This window comes from Xenopus tropicalis, chromosome 3 (assembly GCF_000004195.4).
Source record: "Xenopus tropicalis strain Nigerian chromosome 3, UCB_Xtro_10.0, whole genome shotgun sequence".
Classification (NCBI taxonomy): domain Eukaryota; kingdom Metazoa; phylum Chordata; class Amphibia; order Anura; family Pipidae; genus Xenopus; species Xenopus tropicalis.
The window spans coordinates 38,368,586-38,385,050 of record NC_030679.2 but is presented as its reverse complement, the minus strand read 5'-3'; the positions used below and the strand labels follow the sequence as shown (position 1 = coordinate 38,385,050).

Below are 16,465 nucleotides of genomic sequence, written 5' to 3'. Positions count from 1 at the left end.
GAAATATTGATGTTCCTGTGTGTGCTGGATGTTTTTGGGATGTAAGAATTTGTCACATTGACTTTAATGGATTACATGAGATCTCTATTGGTTTAAAATAATGGTGCAATATTTTTTAAATTTCTCTTTATTTAGAATTTTCATATGTTAGTGACAAAGAATTCTGTAACTGTAAAGAATAAGGTTACTTCTGGCAGGTCCCATAAGTATATGCAGACACTAAACTTGGGCTGTTCATACATTAACATGAATGGATGATTTAGAAAATGCAGGTATCCCATGGCAGTTATTTTATTGTATTAATCCACTGGCAGGACATTATCATTCCTGTGTAAGAGCCATCCAACCTTGCTGTAAGGTAATACATACATTTTATATAATTCATTCTTTGGTGTCATTGAAGTAAAGACTAGTTAATTGCCAGCAATTACCTACCAGGCAGCAGCTAGAATTTTAGACAGTAAGGTTATTTAAACTCTTGGGATTCCTGTATGGAGGAGACACAATAGGGCCAGAAGGTGAAGATGAGATAGCTGTTTCTGAAGCAATTTGAAACATATATGTCCAAAAAGCTTAGACTTTAGGACACCTCCATCCTATGTGTAGATAATGTCATTGGATTTGGCACCCATGGAAGCGTAGAGATGAAGGCCACATGTAAAGACTACAGTGGGTTTCTATATGTCCCTAAGTGTTTCAGTTTTTTGCCCGCTATATGCACTTGAGGAACAGATATGGCCAATGCAGAGCTGATGGCTTGTGGCAGGCTGGGAAGCTGACAAACATCCAGGATGACAGGGATGCAGGCCCTGAGCAACTCCTACAGGGTCAGAGCAGCATTCGGCCATAGTTCTGGCAGCAGAGGGAGAAATGTAAGGCAGCGGCAGCCTTGTGTCTGCACACCAGAGTACACGTCATTATGTATATTTCACACAGAATGCATTTCTGGCATCTCCGAATGCCTTGCATGACATTCCAGCCACTGTGATACCCTTCAACAGCCCTGCCGAGATTTCAAGGGCATGAGCGAGCTGTGATACTTCACTCACTTGTTTTGGCCTGCTAGCGTGGCACGGGTCCAACAGCGCATTCCTGGGCTTTCTCTATGCCCCTCTGGTGTCTGCTATTTCCCTTCCCAAGTTATGCCTGTTATGGGTGCGTGAGCAGTGTATGGAAGGTTTACAGCTATTATACAGCAGGCATGCAACTGGATCCCAAGCTAGACACTATCTGCTGGCATCTGCCCAAACCACAAGGCCATGTGGGCTGACACTCTTCTTTATAGGGGTATACATATTCAAGCACTGAGAAAAACAATGTAAAAATGGTTGCTTTGGATTCCTGTTCCATATATAGATTCGGCATTTCTCGGGACTTTTTGAAACTGTAGGAAAAGAGTGAGGCCTGTATCCATCTTCTAATCTAATAGCAATTGGCATTTTCACACTAAATACAAGCTTTTTCCACCAATGCCTAATGACAAAATATCCACTATTTATCAGTGGGATTAATGTTCTATGAATTGCAACAGGGGCTGGCAAGTCTGTGGATTCTGGCAAATGCCAGAGGGACTCTTGTAAGGTGCCATAAAAGGGGTGTATTTAGGTCCAGTGCTGCCCTAAGCAAGCTAAACAAGCCCTACATTGTGCGCATGACATCACCGTAAGGCCCTCGCCATGAACATATAGAGGACCTATATACACCCGCTGTTATAACATTATAGCACACCGACAATGTGCATAGAAGTACAGGTGTGCAACCTGTTATCCAGAATGCTTGACACTTGGGGTTTTCTGGAAAAAGATCTTTTCATAATTTGGATCTCCATCTACAAAATCATATTGACAATAAACACAATAGGCTTGTTTAATTTGAATTAATTATATCTTAGTTGGGATCAAGTACAGGTACTGTTTTATTATTACAGAGAAAAGGGAATCATTTAACCATTAAATAAACCCAATAGGGCTGTTCTACCCCCAATAAGGGGTAATTATATCTTAGTTGGGATCAAGTACAGGTACCGTTTTATTATTACAGAGAAAAGGGAATCATTTAACCATTAAATAAACCCAATAGGGCTGTTCTGCCCCAGTAAGGGGTAATTATATCTTAGTTGGGATCAAGTACAGGTACCGTTTTATTATTAGAGAAAAGGGAATCATTTAACCATTAAATAAACCCAATAGGGCTGTTCTGCCCCAGTAAGGGGTAATTATATCTTAGTTGGGATCAAGTACAGGTACTGCTTGATTATTATAGAGAAAAAAGAAATCATTTTTTAAAATGAGAATTATTTGCTTAAAATGGAATCTACGGAAAATGGCCTTCATGTAATTTAAAGCTTTCGGTATAACAGGCTTCTGGAAAACAAATCCCATACCTGTACTAAACTACTACTACGCTAATTAAATAATAAGCAAAGGGGCACATTTTTAAATTTGTGTTGTGTAAGAAGACACAATGGGGGTTATGTAATAAAAGGCACTATGTTTGCCCAGGAACAGTAACCATAGCAACCAAACGTCAGGCAGAATTTACTGGTCAGCTGTTTTAAAGCAAACATCTTATTGGTTGCCATGGGTACTGCTCCTGGGCAAATTTAGTGCCTTTTATTACATATGGGGCAAACATTATTGACATTACTGTATAATTTTGGGGAATGTAGGAGTATTTGATTGACACAAAATGCCTTTTCATATAATTCCTTGCTCATAACAGCCTTGTCTATGGTTGCAGTCACATAAGCCGGAGAAGCACTGCAAATAAAGATTACTGTATAAAAACAGTATTTTTACAACTCCTGCCATAAATGGTTAGTACCCCGGAGATAAAAATGTCGGCACCTAATATCACATTATGCCCCTTTCCTTATGGCCGACCACAAATGTAGCTGCTTCTCCACTTTCATTCCAAGCAACACCTGCTCTGACAGGCAAAACCAGCGGCAGTAAAATCTGCCATAATGGGGCCTGGAAATTCCTCCCGGATTTACTGGCTGAAGTGCTGAAAGCTCTCCTGCCATAGTTCCGCTGTCACATACTATACAGGGAATAAGGGTGGCTTGGCGAAGGATCAGGAGATTGAGATCTAGTGTGTGGAATAAGCACAAGTGCAGGAGAAACACACACAGCAGCGTGCTTCAGCCTCAATCACATCATTCATCTCTCTCATACGGTAGCAAAAAAATGTACTCATTAGTATGAATGGCTTATATATTATATATTTTTCTAAAAAAACTAAGAAAAAAATAGTAAAGTACAGTAAAGTGAACCTGACTGCTGATTCTAAGCATGTCTGCAGTTATGCGTGGTGCCTGCCCTACAACAGAAAGGCAATCTAGTGTAAAAGACAGTGTGGGTTCTGTTTATAAGGATTACATCAGTGGTTTATGCAATATGGCAGTTCCTGACCACATATCCATACAAACTGTAGCTTCTCGTTACACAAACAAAGCCTCATTTACAACCACAGTGCAGTGTGCAATTTTTGACACATATCAGAAATTTGTAGTTCCACTGATGGGGATGATGTATAATCATTGGACACGACTGCAGAATATGTTGGTGCTATATAAATAAAGAATAATATTCACACAATTAGTCGCAATTGCTTGAAATGTGCCAAATGGAAAGCTACTGCTTGTGTGCATTTCTGCGAATCGGGTGCAATTGATATCTAACATTTTCCGAGTAGCAATTAGATCGCTTCCAGGGATCCAATGTCAGTGGTGCTAAACAGCATTAGTATTGCTCTTTATGGGCTTCTCTAAGCTTTTCTAAAATCATTATTAATTATGTATTGTGCCATATTCTCGGTAGTGACACACTAGTGGTTAGCCCACTTGGCGAGACGGCAGTGCGAGGGGACACAGCAGAATATTGATCCCACAGAGATTTAAGTTTTAATGCACAATAATCTTATCCAGAATTAACATTACTGTACCTCAAATCTGTTAAAAATCATTTAAACATTAATAAACCCAATAGGTTTGCTTTGCCTCCAATAAGGATTAATTCTATCTTAGTTGTGATCAAGTACAAGGTACAGTACTGTGTTATTATTCAAGAGAAAAGGGATTTTTTTTTTTAAAAGTATAGATTTTGTTGGTTAAAATGGAGATAGCCTTCCCATACTTTGGATAAAGGGCTTCTGGATAAGGGATCCCATATACCTGGAACTAATTATTGAGAAATAAATCAGTACTACAATCTCTGCTTATAATACTCAGGACTTTACTAATCCAGTATATGATAGTAGAACCGACTGACCTTACTGGGGAGGAGTCGCTGGAAGTTGAAGATGTCGGCATTGGACTGGATGGAGCAGAGAACATTGGGCACGTAGGGGGTGATGTTGGGCTTGGATTCAATGAACTGTCAAGAAAAGGAAAAAACAGCACATAAATTCAATGTCTGGCAAAAACCATTTACATTGGTATCAATTTGGGTGCCTTTCAGAACATTAGCAGTTTGTAAAATCAGCAGAGCCAAATGCAGCAGAAATATCAAAGCAAATGAGCGACATGTGATGAAACCTTCTGTTGGGGAGAAATTCTAGACTACATTACAGGGATTCACTGTTTTCTAAACTTTTTGGCAAAAAGATGAACTAAATACCTAAATAATTTGTGTAAGGTGTCCTGATGTCCATGAAAATGGCTCTGCACGCTTAGCTGTGTGTTTGTTGCTTGGGAACACTAATCACAGGTACCAAAAGAACCATTGCCCGGTGCGTGACTAACACAAATTAATCCCAGAGACTAATATCACTGCATAGCACTACCCTCAGAGACTAATGCTAAAAATGTTTTGACAAACATTTTTAAAACAATATTCATATTAATGCTTGTAGTGCACCAAAAAGACAAATGGTTGGTGCCTACTGTAGGAATATCACCCATATGTGAAAAAAGTTCATTAAGTTATATTAAGCCATACTCTTAAATCCATATGCCTCCTCCTCCCCTGTGGATAGCACAGCAACCCCCAGCACATAACTTTAACACCTTAGGGACCCCCTAATCAACTGTTAACAAACTCCCAGAACAAACTCCCCACCAGGTTCACCTCCCACAGGTAGCATAGGGCACACAGGCAGCATAGGGCAGGCAGAATATAGAACACACAGGCAGCATAGGGCAGGCAGAGTATAGCACACACAGGCAGGGCAGGCAGAGTATGGCACACACAGGCAGGGCAGGCAGAGTATGGCACACACAAGCAAGGCAGGCAGAGTATGGCACACAGGCAGGGTAGGACAGGCAGAGTATGGCACACACAGGCAGGGTAAGGCAGGCAGAGTATGGTTCACACAGGCAGCACAGGGCAGGCGGAGTATGGCACACACAGGCAGCATAGGGCAGGCAGAATATAGAACACACAGGCAGCATAGGGCAGGCAGAGTATAGCACACACAGGCAGGGCAGGCAGAGTATGGCACACACAGGCAGGGCAGGCAGAGTATGGCACACACAGGCAGGGCAGGCAGAGTATGGCACACAGGCAGGGTAGGGCAGGCAGAGTATGGCACACACAGGCAGGGTAAGGCAGGCAGAGTATGGTTCACACAGGCAGCACAGGGCAGGCGGAGTATGGCACACACAGGCAGCATAGGGCAGGCAAAGTATGGCACACACAGGCAGCATAGGGCAGGCAGAGTATGGCACACACAGGCAGGGTAGGGCAGGCAGAGTATGGCACACACAGGCAGGGTAGGACAGGCAGAGTATGGCACACACAGGCAGGGTAGGGCAGGCAGAGTATGGCACACACAGGCAGCATAGGGCAGGCAGAGTATGGCACACAGAGGCAGGGTAGGGCAGGCAGAGTATGGCACACACAGGCAGGCTAGGGCAGGCAGAGTATGGCACACACAGGCAGCATAGGGCAGGCAGAGTATGGCACATACAGACAGCATAGGCTTACACAGGCAGGGCAGGGTAGGCAGAATATGGCACACACAGGCAGGGTAGCACAGGCAGAGTATGGGAATTCTGCAGTTGGGAAGCACTTCAAGAAAAATGTCTTGCCAGTGATCAAGGAAGAAAAATACAATTGAGGAAAGAAGTTGCCTTAGATTAGTTGTGATTTTTTTCCCCAGTCTTTTTTTTTTAATGATTATTAATAATAATGATTATTTTCTGTTATCTCCAGCTATTTAGTGCATAACTGAATCTGGTGTATTTATAGCTTGAAACCTGATTAATGTGGCACTGAAGGAACTGATGAAGCTGAATTTCCAAAAAAAAAAAGGGATGGGGGAGGGTTGAGGCCAAGTTTAGATGTGCTCCCTGTATCCTTGCTCTGGAGAACAAGCAGCATGTCTGGCACTGTGTGTGTGCTACTGGGGGCTATATAAGAGCATGCAAAAGAAAAAGCCTTAACTTAGAGACACTCGGGGCTAGCCAATATAAACAATATATTTATATTTATTACATGGTCCTTTTCACTGCACAAAGGGCTTTGTGGCAATTGCTTTCGCACTGCTGCTCCATGAAATATATTGTCCCAATGGGATTTAAAAGAAATGGGAATCGAGCTCAACTTTCCAGCCTTGAGAAAAACAAGTTTTGTCTTTAAGAGAAAAGAGCTGGGAGGAAATAACAGCTGTGCCCCAGAGACAAAGCCTATAACGGAGCATCAGCTCAGCCCTTAGCCACAGTTTTCTGCGCTGATATACTCCAGGCTAACAAGCTGCACAACTGCAATGAGTTCTATCACATACATGTGTTGAAAAGAAACATTTATACATCTTAAATGAACAATATTTGGTAGAAATAATATAAACGCAAACTATCTACTGAATGGTAGTGTGTTGGGGGTTTCCTTAATGGAGAAGGATCTGGGGGTTTTTGTAGATCACAAGTTGTCTAATTCCAGGCAGTGTCATTCTGTGGCTACTAAAGCAAATAAAGTGCTGTCTTGTATAAAAAAGGGCATTGACTCAAGGGATGAGAACATAATTTTGCCCCTTTATAGGTCCCTGGTAAGGCCTCACCTTGAGTATGCAGTGCAGTTTTGGGCTCCAGTCCTTAAGAAGGATATTAATGAGCTGGAGAAAGTGCAGAGACGTGCAACTAAACTGGTAAAGGGGATGGAAGATTTAAACTATGAGGTGAGACTGTCGAGGTTGGGGTTGTTTTCTCTGGAAAAGAGGCGCTTGAGAGGGGACATGATTACTCTGTACAAGTACATTAGAGGGGATTATAGGCAGTTGGGGGATGTTCTTTTTTCCCATAAAAACAATCAACGCACCAGAGGTCACCCCTTTAGATTAGAGGAACGGAGCTTCCATTTGAAGCAGCGTAGGTGGTTTTTCACGGTGAGGGCAGTGAGGTTGTGGAATGCCCTTCCTAGTGATGTGGTAATGGCAGATTCTGTTAATGCCTTTAAGAGGGGCCTGGATGAGTTCTTGATCAATCAGAATATCAAAGGCTATTGTGATACTAATATCTACAGTTAGTACTAGTGGTTGTATTTATAGTTTATGTATGTGAGTGTATAGATTGGTAGGTGTGGGTTAGGTGTGCTGGGTTTACTTGGATGGGTTGAACTTGATGGACACTGGTCTTTTTTCAACCCTATGTAACTATAACTATGTAAATATTATCAGAATTAAATTAATAGTTTTTGCCTGAAAACAATGTGCGTGTTTTAGAGCAATGGCCCACAGGGTGATTAGCCAATAATCTCAGCTGAAATGGCCCATGGGGAGATGAATGCCCTAACTTATGCCTCTCTCAGATGGGTGCAGGCTGCAACAGAGACTTGTATTATTTATTTGGCAGATGGTAAGACCAGGCAGCCATGGACCCACCAAAGATGTGCTTTTAAAAATAAACAACATGGGTAATGCTTTTTCTCCCCTTCTCACTTATGCCCAGGGTGTCAGTAAATGTCCCCATTAGGCCCTATCCCTTTCCTTCAAGCATGTAATGATAGCTCAGGCTTTCATAAGGGCAATTGGCCTATTTCATAGACCTTAGAACATTTGTTTTAGTGCTTTATGATTTACTGGGTTTATTTTAAGACATGTAAACCCTGCATTTTCCCAACATGTCTATAAGTTTGGCACATCTCTCCTACCGAAACCCCTTTGTTCACCAGCACCATCACATTTTCCTTAAACAAATAGCAGCTTTCACCCGGTGGCCAGAGTGCAGATTTCCAGCATTGCCACCTCTTCAATGGCTGCTAGACTGGAGGGTGTGTTTGGTCACGTGTGTTGAGAAGAACTGAGCATAGCCAAGCGCCAAAGTCAATTCTTGAGGGAGGGTGCCAAGTTTGTACACCACAGCACAGAATCAAGCCTGACTACTTGAAGCAGATAAACACTATAATAAGAAAAGTTTTTGTATATGCATGTATACTATTGTGCAACATGGTCATTTACTGTACTAAGGTCGATGTAAGGGTTTTTGCATGTTAATATGATACTGGTAGTTTTGGATTTAAACAGCAGGGGTAAAGAGCAGATAGGCTAGAGGGAAAATGTAAACAAGTGCCCAGTGCCCCAGCCTATTGTCTCTGTTCAGGTTCAGTTCTGAGTGAATGCTGGGTGAAGCTGTTGGTGACTGAAATACCAGGGTGCTGGGTTAAGGCAAGAGGTTTCTTTAGAACACAGGTTTTTAAAGTTGCATCAAGTTGCTTTTAAAATCTGTAAAAGGTCAGTATCACTTTAATAATAAAATGCTTATGAATGGACCATAGACATAAACTGAAGCCAGCGATATGTCCTTAGTTACCCCCTTGGTGTGACAATGGCTGTGTTTTATGAACTGCTAGAAGGATGGGATTAAATATCGACTGCATTTTAATGCATTGAGCTTTGTGAAATCTTAGAAAGGATATTGGAGAAAGCATCACCACAAAGCCATAATGAGATTAATGCCAATGTCGAGAGAGAGGGTTTATTGCTCATGCTTCATGGCTAAACATAACCGCAGCCCAGGGTAGGGTTCAAAGAGCTGAACAAAGCTTTGTTTTTCTGTAGAGGTTGTCAAGTGCTTCCTTCCTAGCTTTTAGCCTTTGCTTATTAGTCCTTCTTTTATTGTAAACTCAAACCACCCAATTATATTTCTACGCTAGCAGAACAGAAAGGCACCCACTCTACTTCTGTATAACCACCTATATCGGAATATTAACATAGCTGTAGCAATTTCAAACTGACCAACAGCTAGTTAATTTGTATGCATGTTGTGCACTGGTTGAAGTTGAACTCAGTACCCTTGAGTTGCTAGAAAGCAATGCTAACCATCGTGCCAGTTCCAATACTTACATTTTGTGCTAAAGTAGGTTTTTATAAAGGGATTCTGTAATAATTTTAACAGTGTTGTTTTTATTACTAAATGACACTGTGTGCATTGCAAATAAGTAATTCTCCCACTTAAAAAGTTGTTCTTGAACCAAACAATGTGCTTTTAGCTGTAATATCGGTGTGTAGGGGCCATCTCAGTGCATTGTGCCTGAGTCTGAGCTTTCAGAAGGAGTCAGCGCTACATATTAGAACTGCTTTCAGGTAACCTATTGTTTCTCCTACTTCCATGTAACTGGAGGAGTTATGGCCTGTCTTTGGTGTTATTGAGTGCTATTCTCATATCTACTACTAGAGGATCTGTTACCTTGTTACCCTTCCCATTGTTCTACTGATCGGCTGCTGGCCGGAAAGGGAGGGGGGTGATATCACTCCAGTGCAGCAGTAAAGAGAGACTGAAGTTTATCAGAGTACAGGTCACATGACTGGGGGCACCTGGGAAGCTAAGAATATGTCTAGCCCCATGGCAAATTTCAAAATTAAATATAAAAAAAAAATCTGTTCCCTCTTTTGTAAAATGGATTTCAATGCAGGATTCTTCTGGAGCAGCAATTTTTTTGTAAAAAAAACCCAAAACATTTCTCGTAACAGAATCCCTTAAACTTTAAAGGCATAATACTATATATATATATATATTATATTATATATATATATATATATATATATATATACACATAATCATTTAGCTACATGCAAACTGACAATATGGCAGACGAATCCCTGTGAGGTGAATAGTGACCGGTACATATGAAATCCCATTTGCTATACTAGGGGGCACATTTACTAATCCACGAATCCGAATCACGAATGGGAAAAAATCGTATTGGAAACGAAAATTTTGGAAGATCGCAAATATCACGAAAATGCTTACGAAAAAATTGTATTAGTCACGATAATATCGTATTGGCGATCCGAAAATCACGAAATTTTCGTACCGAACAATTGTAGACAGCGGTAAAACCTTTCCGATTTTGTCGTGTGCTGTACGAAAAAGTTGTGCGCCGTACGAAAAAGTCGTGCGGACGCCCGAAAAAATCATAAAAAAAAAAAAAAAATACACTCGGAGCGTTCGCATAAACGCTCGAGCGTTCGTGCTTTTGTAAATGTGCCCCTAAGCGTCACTTTGATCATGGACACAGACTGGATATGTATGAATTACACTTGCAAACATAAATTTACACTCTGTGGGGAGACTGCTCGGTCCATAAAAAGTCCTTACTGTACAGCCCACTCCATGCCGCCAGTTAAGAGGAGAGGGCCCATCTTCCCAGAATACCATATGCCTTGACAGCCATCCAAACCCAGTGTAAGCCACAGAGAATCATGTGGTGTGTGGGAGTGTTTTTGGCAGTGTGACAGAATTCATTACTTTTGGTATAGAAAACATACTAAATACCACAGTACAAAACATTTCTTTCATAATGTACAGTAATTATATTTTTATTGATTCTGAGAAAGAAAATTCAGAATGCGGAATGTTGTGCAATAATTCTCATTCTATATTCCGCATCCGAGGCCCTTCACTTCCAAGCACCCAGCTGTTTCTAGCAAACTGCCTGTTGTGGGATGTATTACATTATTAGAATACACTGATTTATGCTTATTACTCATTTCTTGGAATGATTAAGTGATCTGCATTTAATATAATTAAAAATAGCTCATTCATGTATCCTATTTTATCCGCTGTATGACTGCACCTGGCCAAGAGAAGTGGCAGCAATAGCCAAACAACATCTTGCACTTGCAGTCAGGTCACTAATTATTGTTTACATGTAAATCGAGAAAGGGTATAAAATGTTATCCAGTAACCAGTTATCCAGAAAGCTTCAAATTACGGGAAGCCCATCTCCCATAGACTCAAATACTTCCCCTTTAATAATAAAACAGTACCTTGCACTTGATCCCAACTAAAATATACTTAATCTTTATTGGAGGCAAAACAATCCTATTGGGTTTATTAAATGTTTTATTGATTGTACCATGGACTTAAGGTATGAAGATCCGAATTACGGAAACACCCCTTATCCATGAAACCCCAGGCCCTGTGCATTCTGCATATCAGATCCAATACCTCCCATACCTCTATGGCCTAAGGCAGTGCTGTCCAACTTCTGTGGTGCCAAGGGCCGGAATTTCTCATTTGTGGCTGCTACATGTAGCTGGGTAAAATGGGTTTTCATTATTTATAATCCGGCAAGCTACAAGTGTATATAATAAACAGTACAGTACATAGGGGGTGATAGTTTTTTGCTGAGACAAATACCTAAGTACAAGTGTTATCCAGAATGCTTGGATATTGGGGTTTTCCAGATAAGGGACCTTTTCTGTAATTTGGATCTTCATACCTTAAGGCTACTAAAAAAAAACCTAAAAAACTACTAACCACTAATAAACCCAATAGAACTCTTTGCCTCCAATATGGATTCATGCATCAAGTAGTGTCAAGCTGCTGTTTCATTATTATAGAGAAAAGGGAATCATTTTTAAAACGTTCAATTATTCAAATAAAATGGAGTCTATGATGGCCTTCCTGTAATTCAGAACTTTCTGGATAAAGGATTTCCCTATAACGGATCCCATACAAGTAGAAGCAATAAATACATGTGACATAAGATGTGTCTTGGTCCACTGATTGGTATACAAATCATAGGATCCCAATATGTATCGGTTACAGTATTTGAAACCTATTAGGTTTTTGGAAAGTTCCAAAAACTTTCATTTTCATTTCATTTTCCACAGTCTTATTTAAGCAAACAGTTCTTCTAGTTTCCTTTTTTTTCTGTAACAATAAAATAGTACCTTGTACTTGGCAGTAACTAAGCTGCATGGATCCATATTGGTGGCAAAACTGGGTTTATTTACCATTTAAGAGTTTATTGTTTTTTTTTAGAAGACTTAAGGTACGGTAATGCAATTAATGTATAGAGATCTATCTCATGCATCTAAGGATATGGATTAGATAGATAGATACATAAATAGAACAAATATAGTGTGCTCAAGCCATTCTGTGCATGTTGAAACTATTTCTTCCACGTGCTTGCAAATATTTGCCCATAACAGTTCATTAGCCAGACTCACATACCAGATGTTCCGTTAGAAACTCTTAATGGATGTGAGCAGTGAATATATTTATTTTTGTATGCCAGGACTGTATTCCATCAAAACCATGCATATTTAATGCAGTCTCCTTTAATTGCTAGACATACAAATTACTCACCAGAGGGCTTTCCATTAGAACCTCTTATGCTATCAGGATATATCCGTCAGGCTTTCAGTCAGCGGAACAAAGGCCAAATCCCCAGAAATTAAAGAATTAAGAACTCATTAACCCGAATGTTTGACCCCCATGTTTTAATACAAGGAATTATAATCTATTGCATTTGCAAGAAGAAGGTTTCACTATTGACTCACTAAACAGTTATTAATAAATTCTTCCCCTAATAGTTGAATTCAACATTCACTGTCACTGTCCTGAAAAATTAAATATCCAATTCCTCAAGCCCTTCCCTTCTATCTATCAATATATACAAACCTGTGCCTTACTAGAGGAAAGAGCTGTACGTCTGGTAAGGAAGATACACAGATAACATCACATGACACATGAGTAGAACCCTTCTAGCAAGGCAGAGAACCGGCACTTTTATAGGCATATTAATATGGGGCTTATTTTATGTCTCCTGTTATTTATTATTTTTCCTTAATGTAAAACAAAGTTCAGCAGGTGATATAAATGTAACAGGCAAACTCTGTAATGCAGAAGCCAGGCTTCTGTGGATGAATAACAAAACATCATCATTTATATAATAAAATGGGATTTAGCTCTGTCAAATATCAGCTGGATTTTAAATACATTCCAACGTCTTACGTAATATCCTTATAAAATGGAGCCGGCAGCGCAGAGTTCCACAACACGGTGTACAAATGTGTGCCAGCAATATGTGCTTGATTTTATCATCCATGTATTTTATCCTGAATAGACAGTAAATTTTGAGTGCATAACTTCAGCTTCATTTTTTAAATTATTTTACTTGTATACGGTATAGCAACACGTTCATCTCATTAAAGGGAACAGTACAATACAAGTTATAAGGATCCTTTGCCTGGACCCTATGGGGCTGATTCACACGTGACTGGATAGTGATCACGCAACTTCACACAAAAATGTGCAGAGTCAAAATTTGTTTGCGATTCTGCAAGTTTTATAAAAAAAAAAATTATACCACCTAAAACCTGGTGAGATCCATAGACGTCAAAGGGAAGTGTATCTTCAACATTCAAGCAAGCGGAAACACGTTTTTTTTTTTTTTTTTTGCGCCATTCACAATTTATCACTTTGCCTGAAAATTGCATTGAGAAATGCAATTCACAGCTCTACCTGCGACTTTGCAGGATTGTGATGAACCCATTTGTGATTTTTCATAAATTTGTGCTAAATAAATAATCATGTGGAAAAATTTGCGAATGGTTGCCAAACTTTTGCATCAACCATTATGAAATGAGTTCACAGAGTCTACTTTACAGTGTAAAAAATAAAACACTGGTTTACATGCTAAAAAGATTTTAAAATGTTCTTAAACATAGAAAGGGAAAAAAAATGTAGGAAAATGCTAGAATAGTTCCTTTACCTACATATACATAAAGCAACACATAACTGGTAAACATGAGTAAGCGTGACCTCTTGAATCCATATTACATTATTACACAACTGCCAACATTATAACACAAACCCCCACCACAAAGGGAGCGATGCACTGAATGTTTTGAAATCAAGAAACCGGAAATGAGGGCAAGAGGAAATACAAATGTGGTCGGGTTAGTCCAATATAACATGCTTTATTTTTAGATTTCCAATAGATTTAGTTGCATGCTGGGTCAAACATGGTATGGGAGATAAATGGGGCAACTACTTATTTAGATAATTAACTATATACACAATATTACAATGCAATCCCTGGGTAGGTATAAAACAGAAAGGGACAAAAAGTGCTGATTTCTATTGCAATTATATTTACAAACAACTTAAGAAAGACTTGTTTAATGTGAGGAAGTGATTACATGACATTTTTATTTTGGGGGGGGGGGGGGGCAAAGTTCCTGACTCTAATGCTTCCACTGCAGCTATTGCATATTATAGGGGGGGCCTTTGGGTGTGAGTCTGCTGTTTGCTGATGTCATGATGAAATTATGGTGGCAAAACATTCTTCACTGTTAGCTCAAAGACCATTTGTTGCTTTGAAATGTGTCTATAAATGTCTGTAAATAGAACCTTCTTATTAGTATCATAAGGTGACTGGTATGTCACACATGGCTACACGTAGTTCCCAGACAGACAGTAGGCAGACTGCATTTTTGCTTCTAAACTTTTACTGCAGGATTGTTCGTTTTAAGTTACATCAGAATGAGTCTGAGCCAATACTTGGAACTGTCTGTCCATTTGTCTCCTTGAAGGTAGAAGAACAGAGGGTTTTTAACATAGCGCGTATGACAGGTTTGATTTCTTCATATCTATGTTTGAACTGAATAGAGCAGAACTGAACTAGATGCACCTAAGCCTGTGCAGAAATACAGTATTTGACAAAAAAAATTCTGAAGCCCTGAATTCTGTTATATAGGACTTGTGATTTCTTATTTGGCATATGTTGCAAAACCTTATACTTCCTTTACCCTCTCATTAGTCCAAAGTATGGCAGGGTAACCAAGGTAATAAACATTCAACAGAAACTCAACAGTGTAAGCTTAAAGCAGTATAAGCATATACAAGCATCAGATTATAATATATTACATAGTGAATAAAGCACCCCTCTTTGTATATGTGGCAAGGCCACAAAGGCCTGGGACTAGTGCAGCAGAACTTCAGGGGTGGCAAGTTGCCGGCTGCCTGTAAATTGGGTCCAGATCCCCAGTGCTCCGTACCTGATAAAAGAAATTTGAGTGCAAGAAGGGGGCAGGGTGATGTGCCAAGAGCAGGCCCTAGGGGCGTCTAATATGCAAACACGGGCCCGAATGGAACTTCAAGGTGACTTTTAATATCCCCTCCTATGTTTAAACAGGAGGTACTTTATTTATTATAATACACAAGTTTCAGTAAGTCACGGACAGAAATGATATCACTAAGCAATGATTATAACTGATGACATCAAAGAGCACCATTTTGAGTTTTTGCTTGCCTTAGATCATTTTTTTTAAAATTTGGATTATTTAACATACATTCCAGGGGCAAAGTCGCAGAATCCATGCAAATAGATTGGGATTCAGGTAGAAAAGCCCAGATGTCCTTACTGTGTGGGTGCTCTGCAAATACCCAGTGTATGTAACTGTACTGGGGAGGTTGCGAGCAGCTTTAAAACTTTAAAAAAAAAAAAAAAAAGTCCTGGGCTCCCCAGTAATATTTTCAAGTCTTTCCCTCTCCGAAATAGTGATGTCACTTCTAATTTGCAGAGATGGTTGGCGGGGAGGGTTCAGGAAAGACATTATCGCTATTGTGGCTTGCAGTTCAGGGTTGAAGATCTATGGTCCGGGTCAAAAAACCGACCCGCATAGGATACTAGCACGGGTCTCAGCCAAGAACCAAATTCTTGATTTCAAACATGCTACCTGCTGGCTGGATAGTCCGAGTTATTAGAACTAGAAACTTTGCCCTGATTATTAAACTACCCTTACACTGTGATCAAGTCATGCTTCAAAGGGTATTCTACCCTGGAAGATCCCAAACAGCACTCCACCTAGTTACAAACGTTAAGCCAAGCATATAGTGGGGCAGATTGCTGTCCTACATACACAGCTACACCATGCAGTAACCAATTGCATCAAACCAGACCTTTTGTCTGACCTTTTGCCAGGGGTCCCCAACCTTTCTTACTCATGAGCCACAATCAAATATAAAAAGACTTGAAGAGCAACACAAGCACCATAAAAGTTCATGGAGGTGCCAAATAAAGGCTAAAATTGGCTATTAGGCAGCCTCTATGCACACTATCAGCTTACAGGGGGCTTTATTTGGTAGGAAATCTTGTTTTTATTCAACCAAAACTTGCCCCCAAGTCAGGAATTCAAAAATACCTACCTGGTTTGGGGGCACTGGGAGCAACATCCAAGGGGTTGGTGAGCAACATGTTGCCCCGAGCCACTGCTTGGGGATCACTGCACTAAG

The 16,465-nt window shown here is 40.1% G+C and overlaps 1 protein-coding gene across 3 annotated transcripts in view; it reads right to left on the bottom strand.

Moving 5' to 3' along the window:
- arhgap26 (Rho GTPase activating protein 26) overlaps window positions 1-16,465 on the bottom strand; it is a 278,476-nt gene that overhangs the window by 16,822 nt on the left and 245,189 nt on the right. For all 3 annotated transcript variants that reach the window (XM_012958569.2, NM_001126773.2, XM_031897634.1), the window contains 1 exon segment: window positions 4,272-4,376. In XM_012958569.2, the coding sequence (XP_012814023.2) occupies window positions 4,272-4,376 (105 nt within the window).